The 7,787-nt window shown below is 40.9% G+C and overlaps 1 protein-coding gene across 1 annotated transcript; it reads right to left on the bottom strand.

Annotated features, from left to right (window-relative positions):
* Positions 1-414: 414 nt before the first annotated feature.
* On the bottom strand, positions 415-2,652 carry LOC138874675 (uncharacterized). Its single transcript, XM_070153450.1, has 2 exons — positions 1,260-2,652; positions 415-1,133 (listed from the first exon to the last, which is right to left on the bottom strand). Exons 1-2 carry the CDS (start codon positions 2,650-2,652, stop codon positions 415-417), a joined length of 2,112 nt encoding a protein of 703 aa, XP_070009551.1.
* Positions 2,653-7,787: the final 5,135 nt, after the last annotated feature.

Genomic DNA, 7,787 nt, shown 5'->3' with positions numbered 1-7,787 from the left:
CTCTCTTGATGCCATCAAAGGCACGCACACAGACGTTGTTGGGCCTTATTCTCTCAGTACCGATCTCCATTCGTTGCAGAGTTGACAAAGTGCAAATATCTACCCCAGAACCACCATTTAGCATGACCCTTTTCACATAATATCCCTCACATTTAATTGTCAGATGAAGGGCTTTGTTGTGGGCGCCCCCCTCCGAGGGCAAATCATTCTTGCTGAAAGAGATTTGATTGACTGCAAAAAACCTTTCTTCCATCCTCTCCAACTATTCTACAGTTGTTTCAATGGGCACGTATGCTTCATTAAGAGTTTTGATCAACACTTTTTGATGTTCAGTTGAATTCATTAGTAAAGACAACAAGGAGACTTGGGCAGGAGACTTTCGGAGCTGGTCGATTATCTCGTAGTCTGCCATTTTCATTTTCTGAAAGAACACTTCTGCTTCTTCAGCACTACTGGCTTCTTAGGTGGGAAACGCTTCTTTGTGGCATTATTCATTTCCTCCAGATTGAGGTACTTCTCAGCTGGGTGATTTTCCTTAACTTCTCCCGAGATCTCTTTGCCTTTGTGAGTTACTACCGCTTTGTTATAGTTCCATGGAATGGCAGTCGGATCTATCATGGGCCTTTGCAGCGCGCGACCAATAACCACGGGCTCATTCAGCCTTGGTGGAACTATTGGCCCCTGCACCACATAGGTCCCCTTGGGCACATACATTTTAGCTCCCTTGTTTAGCTCAAACCTTCTAGGAGGAATCAATGACATCTGTTCTTTCTTGTGGCCTTGAGGAACATAGAGAATGACATCTTTGGAGGGCGCTGCCCCAGTTTCAACTTCCATTTTCTTTTCTGTATTCTGGGGGGTAGGTTTGCTCTTCTTCTCCCCCTTGTCTTGTTTTGCGACAACTTTTGGCTTCTTTTCCACATCGGCTATGGCAATGATGGATTTTAGAGCTAGGTCAAACTCTCTGTCTTTACAAATCATTCCAATAACTGGCCCGTTGTTATGGGCCGGTAATAGATTGTTGGTTACATTAGGAACATCTTCGTCCTTTAGCACTATTCTCTTTTGTTCTATCAGATTTTCCACAGCCCTCTTCAAGGTCCAATAATCATTTGTATCATGCCCTTCTGCCCCTGAATGGTAGGCACATCGAGTACTGGCTCTGTAAGCGGGCGACGCTGGGTTCTGCCTGGTTTGGGGTACAGGCTACAACAAACCCATCTGGACAAGTTTGGGGAACAGGCTGGAATAAGACTCACCGATGGGTGTGAAGTTTGGTATCTTGGGTGGTTCCCGGGTACGGAAGTTGTTTTGTGGAGGTCGGGGATTATAGTGAGCTTGGTGAGGAGGTTGATTTCTGGGAAATGGAGCTTGGTTTTGATTAAATTGTTGTTGTGGCCTAACGTAGGGTTGGGCATTCATCATTTCATATGGCTGAGGAACCATAGCATAAGCCATATCTTGGTGGGGATAGTAATATTGTGGGGTTCTTTCAGAGAAAAGAGGTCTGGATGGATGGGGTTTTCTTGCACTTGAAGTTGCCATTGCTGCTTCTTCCTTCTTTTTTCGATTTTCTACTCCTCCAGACCCGCCTTGGATTGCTTGGGAAGTAGCCCTTATAGCAGACTGACTCAAGATTTGCCCTGTTTTCAACCCATTTTCAACCATTTCACCGATTTTAATGGCTTTGGCGAACGGCCTACCCATCGCAGACATCATGTTTTGATAATAATCAGCATCTTGGGCTTGAAGGAAGACACTGACCATCTCTGTTTCATTCATTGGAGGTTTGACTCTAGCCGCTTGTTCGTGCCATTTGATAGTATACTCTCGGAAGCTTTTCGAGGACTTCTTCTTTAGATTTGATAATGAATTCCTGTCAGGGGCAATGCCGATGTTATATTGAAACTGTCTGAAAAAGTCCCGAGCCAGGTCGTCCCAGATATGCCAGCGAGATATATCTTGATCCATATACCATTCTGAAGTGATGCCGACCAAACTCTCTCCAAAGTAGGCTATGAGAAGTTCTTCTTTTCCGCCCGCTCTCCGCAGTTGGTTACAGTACCTTTTGAGGTGAGCAATGGGATCCCCATGCCCGTCATATTTTTCAAACTTCGGGGTTTTGAAACCGAAGGGTAGATGTACGTGTGGGAACATGCACAGGTCAGCGTAAGATACGCTCTTCTGCCTACTCAGACCCTGTATATTTTTAAGACTTTGCTCCATGCTTCTCATCTTTCTGGTAATCTCCTCTTGTTCAGGGGTTTTTGCGGTTTTCTCCTGCTCTGTGGTAAACTCGTACCGAGGCGACTGAGAGTAAGCATTGATAGTAAACTGGGTTGATTCCATTGGGAAAGGTGGTGCTTGAAATGTGAAGGAAGATGGATCGAAACTAGGCCTGGGTAAAGCAGGTTGTGCCATGGCTGAACAAGGTGGCGCGGTGAATATATTTGAAGCCGCATCTGAAGTTAACACCTGGGGGCAGGCCTCAGAAGGTATTCCAGCAAAGTGGGCTGAAATGGTAGGATATCCCAGTGGGGTATTTGGATAACTTATGGGGATGTTGGAGGTCCTACTTGCCCTAGGAAACAGCTCAGGGAATCCGGGTATTGCACTTGGTGGTTCTTTTCCGTTTGCCCAGGCATCCCACATTTCCATCATGCAAAGACGCAAAATCCTTTTTCCTCAGCAGTTGCTGGCTCAGAAGTTGGAATGGCCGAGATCGGACTATCCTCCAGAATAGGAACTATTGGCAGAGGAATTTCCGAAGACATTTCAACACTTCCTTTTGACCTCGTGAAGTATGGATGTGAAGCCAGACTACCACAAAACTAACCACCTTACTATAGAACCTGGAGTTAATAGTAGACAACAAACCGGTCAGTTTGGAGCAGTTAACACGTAGGTAATTGCACGTTGGGGGTGTGATGCAGCTATACAGTTGAATGTGTTTCTACATGTTTCGCCACGGTTGCATGTTTCATCCAGGCTTTGCTTACTTTTTGCCCAATTTTCTTTTCTTCCACTTTGGCTTTTTGTGCTTCTATTCCCATTTTCTGCTATTTTCTTCCCTCTCTTTCCTTGCTCTTTTTTTTTTTGGTTTTTCTTTGGCTCTTTTTTTTTTGGGTTTTCTTTCGGTCCTTTCCTTTCACATCCCTCTCTTATTTGAGTTATTTACAAAAATTATAACCGAATCCGATAAGGATTGCCTACGTATCACGACGCTGCGTGAATCAGATCATTATGTAGTTCAAGAAAATAAATGCAAAAAAATAAAGAAATAATTTTTGGGAATTTTCAATTTTCAATAATAAAAACTCATAAACCTTTCTATTACAAAAGACTTCAAACTACTCAATTTCTTGGAATTTTAAAACTACAAACAGACTCAAAATTAAATTCTAAACTAAAAACTGAAATACAGACTCGATAAATGAAAAATCATGAGTACATAAGTGCTTCGACTCCTGGGGCCCGTGGGACATCATTCGGTCTTGCCACGGGCCTACGTGCGAGATCCCCTTGAAGCCGCTCCAAGTCGCTCATTATCTGGCGGGCAAATATCATTACCGCAACGAAGAAAGTGGTCTGAGTCATGTCCTCACAAGCGTGGCATTTCATGACGATGTAGTCGGCAATGGCTTTAACCCTCTCTCGGATAATACCCTTTTCTTGAAGCAGGCGCCCAATTTGCTGATTCCGAGCTTCTAGCACCTGAATATCATGATGGCTTTGATTCTGCAACTGTTGCATATCTTCCTCCATCTGGGCCATCAAAGCATAACAATGTTCCCTGTCGGCTTTAATGTTCCTAGCTTGTTGGCCGCCTCATTCTCAAAGGTAGTTAGCTTTCTCTTCAGATTGGTGATTGTCCCCTCATATTTTCTTTTCATTTGTTGCCCAAACTCTGCCTGCCCTTATGCATTCTTTGCCAATTGTGCTCGGACTTTTGCTAGACTGGTCTCAGATTTTTCTATGTCATCTTGACACTCGAGTACTTTCTTTTTTAGACCACTTATAAGCCTTTCATCTGCTCGGCTTCTTTCCTTGTTTCTAGCAGCTATTCTCATTTTCTGGATCTGAGCTTTGAGGGCTTCGTTTTCCTGGGTTAGCTTCTTCTTCTCCCTTCATCTGCGGCAGCTTGGATACTATTGCCAAATTTGAGGTCCCTAATTTGTCCCTATAATTTACTTATCTTAGCCCTATAACTTTCTTCTTTTGCCAACCAGTCCTACTGCTCCCGCGAGTCATGAGTGAATTGTTGGACATGGGGTCTCTTAGCAGGTCTTTTGAGAATCTGAAACCTTTTACCGAACCAAATCATGTAATTGGGGTCTACCTCACCTCTAGCTAGATCCCGCACCATAGTCTTAGGTTCGAGATATCTGCACTCATTCCAAAATTGGCGAACTCTTCCTTTTGGAAATACAACCTTTGGGCCTAGTTCAACGACATGTCCACTCAAATCTTCGTCATGGGGGACGGTTTGAAACCTGCCCAGTTGGCGCAAAACCCTGTGAGGAGCATATGGCTGGATGCTCTGGATGCCCATTATGAGAAGATAACACACTTTGGCTAACATGTATATGACTTCGGTGGCAGGGAGCCATCCGAATGTCCACTCAATTTTACTCGAAGTTAAAGAACTTAAATGTGCAAACCAAGCCTTGGTACCCTCTGGAAGTTCAACACCCTCCACTCAGTTTTCAAATTCTTCGATGCAATCGAAAATGATCATGCTGTAGTTCATATACCCGACACGGTGGCAGAGATGTTCCTGTATCCACAATTGTAGTAGTAAGTTGCAGCCTTGGAAGAATTTGCCCCCTTCTCGGCAGATGGTCAAAGCTCGGTAAATCTCAGATAAGATCAGGGGAACCAGGGTGCCATTAGCTTTATTGATCGCGACATCAACCATTCCCACGAGGCCCAATTCTATGTTGCCGTCTTTTTGCGGACAAATTATAACACCCAAGAATGCTACTATAAAAATCAAACCCCGCCATGCCTCCCATTTATCTTTATATTCGGCATGGGTCAGACCGGTATTCGGTGCTTCAAAACCTTGGGGTTTGCCATAGCGTTGGTACAAGAACTGGAAAGTACAAAACCCTTCAGATAAATTCCCATCCTAAATATCCCGACTAATACTCAACATATCCAGAAACTTGTGAGGAGATACTGGTCTCGGTGACACCGTGTACCGACTTCTAAGGTTTCTGTTAAGGTCGGCGTAACCCGCAATTTCCTCTAGCGTGAGTGTGAGCTCAAAATCAGAAAAGTGGAACACATTGCGAGTCAAATCCCAAAAAGGTATCAAGGCTTCAATTACGTCCAATCTTGGCTTAATGTTCAAAAGTCCGACAAGGCCACCCAAAACTTTTACCACGGTTCCTCGGTTGACTTTTCCTAAGTCGTTCCACCACATGTGGAGCTGTAAGGGGATCTCCTTAAGAGTTGCGAAGGGTTCATTTTCATCTGTGCTCATCCTGCACATTTATTAGGGTTATTTAATTTTAAAATAAAATTATGACTCATTTTGACTCAAGAAAAAGTTATCACTATTTTTTTTTAAAATTTTAATAAAAAATCCGGCTTTGCAAATACGGCCTTTCAGCACTTCGGGGAAGAAGATTTTAAGACTGTGTTCGCTAACTGGCCAAAAACCTTGAAAAAGCGATCAAAGGTGGCCGTTCTTGCAAAAAGACCTTCCGGCACCCTTTTGGGGACATTCGGCTATTTTAAACAAGAATGGCATCAACTTACTTATTTACAATAAAAAAATTTATTCTTTTTTGGACTAATTTTGTAAAAAGGAAAGTTGGGCCCGATGGGAGTTGCCTATGTATCCCACATCCGGTGAGAATCAAACTGGCGTAGTTCGGGTATATTGAGAATGGAGTAAATAAGCTCACTCTTTTTTTTTTTTACTTTTATGAAACTCAGACCATGAAAGCTTTAAGAAAAGGAAAAATATTTATATTTTTTTTTTTGGAATTTTCTAAAAAAATTGCTTTAAAAGAATAAGGAATTTTTTTTTGGATTTTTGATTTTTCTTTTATTTTTGAAAGAAAGACTTCTAAAAATTCTTTTTTTATTGATTGGAACTTGGAAATTTCAAAAGTAAAAGGAAAATATTTTTGTTTGAATTTTCATTTGTTTTATCTTTTCTAAGGAAGAAAGAAAATACTTTTAGATTTTGGATGTTGCCTCTTAATTTTCGAAAGAGAGACTTTTAAGAAAATATTTTGGATTTCTGAGTTTACCTTTAAAGAAAAGCGAAAATATTTTTGGACTTTTATTTCTCAAAATTTTTATGCACATTTACAAAAGAAAGATTTCTAAAGAAGAAAAGAATATTTTTGTATTTTTGCTTCTGTTTTTTTTTGGATTTGTTTTAGGGAAAAATACTTCAAAATGAAGGAAACCCGTATTTTGGATTTTGATTCTTTTATTGATTTTTTTTTATTTCTTTTTTTTTTTCGTATGAAAGACTTAAAAAAAACTATTCATTGAGTTTAAAAATCTTTTTTTTTTTGAATTTTTTATGGAAATGCTTTTAAAGAAGGAACTAAAGGAAAATATTTTTAGATTTTTTTTTTTTAAAAAAAAAAAATTGGGGCCGAAACCGATGAGGTTTGACTACGTATCTCACATCCGGTGAGAATCAGACCCGCGTAGTTCGGTCAGTTTTGACGGAACAGGGAAAACATGGCACTTGAAAATTTTGGCTCATTTTGAAATGACATTTTCTTTTTCAAAATTTAAGCAAAGTTTCAGAATTTTCTAAATACCTACCTCGCACTCCTATTTTTGATTTTTTCTCTTTTTTTTTTTGATTTTCTTTCCCTATTCTAAAAGCCGGTCAACATGCAAGCCGAAACAAACAGATGCGCAAGTAGCACGTAAGACGCATCAGGATGGTCTTTTTAATTTGGGTACAGCTGTCCTAGACGGACCCAACCCCTGTGTTGAGTCTCCAAAGTCAAATGCACGTGATGCAAACAAACGTTCCTACTAGGGATCCTGCATGAGGCTGTGTTATTCTAGGTTAAAAACCTAGGTGTATTGTTCTAGACCTGGCTTACCCGAGCGGATAGCTCGAGCCGAGGGGGGCAGCGTACCGAGAATACAGAAGCTTCACCGTCTTTGCAACTTGTCCGAACCTCATTCTAAAATTAGGATATGACTCTAATAGAAAAGAAGTCACACGAAGTGCACAATTCCTAGATGATTTAGAAGACTCAGGGAGAAGAGGGTTTTGTAACAGTTTTATATACAATTCACGCAATATAAAAGCGGTAAAAAGCAGCATTTAGCACATTAGGTTCAAATACGTAAAAATCAGATAATAAATAAAAGCCAACTATAACAGTTATTCCAAGCTCGAATTCTGAACCCTGAACCAGAGATTCCGGGTTCTTTCCCCAGCAGAGTCGCCAGAGCTATCACACCTCCTTTTTACACACCCGAGGGAATATAATGGAGTTTTTCCACTTTAAGTGATATTATTCGAAATGAGATTATTTTATTTAATTTTAGAGTCGCCACTTGGAATATTTTAATTAGTGTCCCAAGTCACCGATTTATTTTAAATCCCAAATCGAGGAAATTCGACTTTCCTTTTGAAGTCTGCGAACCAAAAATTCTAAGTAAGGAATTCTGTTAACTCGAGGGAAGGTGTTAGGCACCCCCGGATTCCGTGGTTCTAGCACGGTCGCTTAAATTATTACAATTGGCCTATTATCTAATTTTAATACATGTTTTAACCTATGATATATTTTAAC

Source organism: Nicotiana sylvestris, chromosome 8 (assembly GCF_000393655.2).
Source record: "Nicotiana sylvestris chromosome 8, ASM39365v2, whole genome shotgun sequence".
Lineage (NCBI taxonomy): Eukaryota > Viridiplantae > Streptophyta > Magnoliopsida > Solanales > Solanaceae > Nicotiana > Nicotiana sylvestris.
The sequence above is the reverse complement of the archived record's forward strand: the minus strand, read 5'-3'. Positions and strand labels throughout refer to the sequence as shown.

Coding starts and splice junctions, on each gene's coding strand:
- LOC138874675 (XM_070153450.1), bottom strand. CDS start 2,652: ATGTGGGATGCCTGGGCAAACGGAAAAGAACCACCAAGTGCAATACCC. Junction 1,134..1,259: donor ACCAAACTTCACACCCATCG/GTGAGTCTTATT, acceptor CCTACCATTCAG/GGGCAGAAGGGCATGATACA.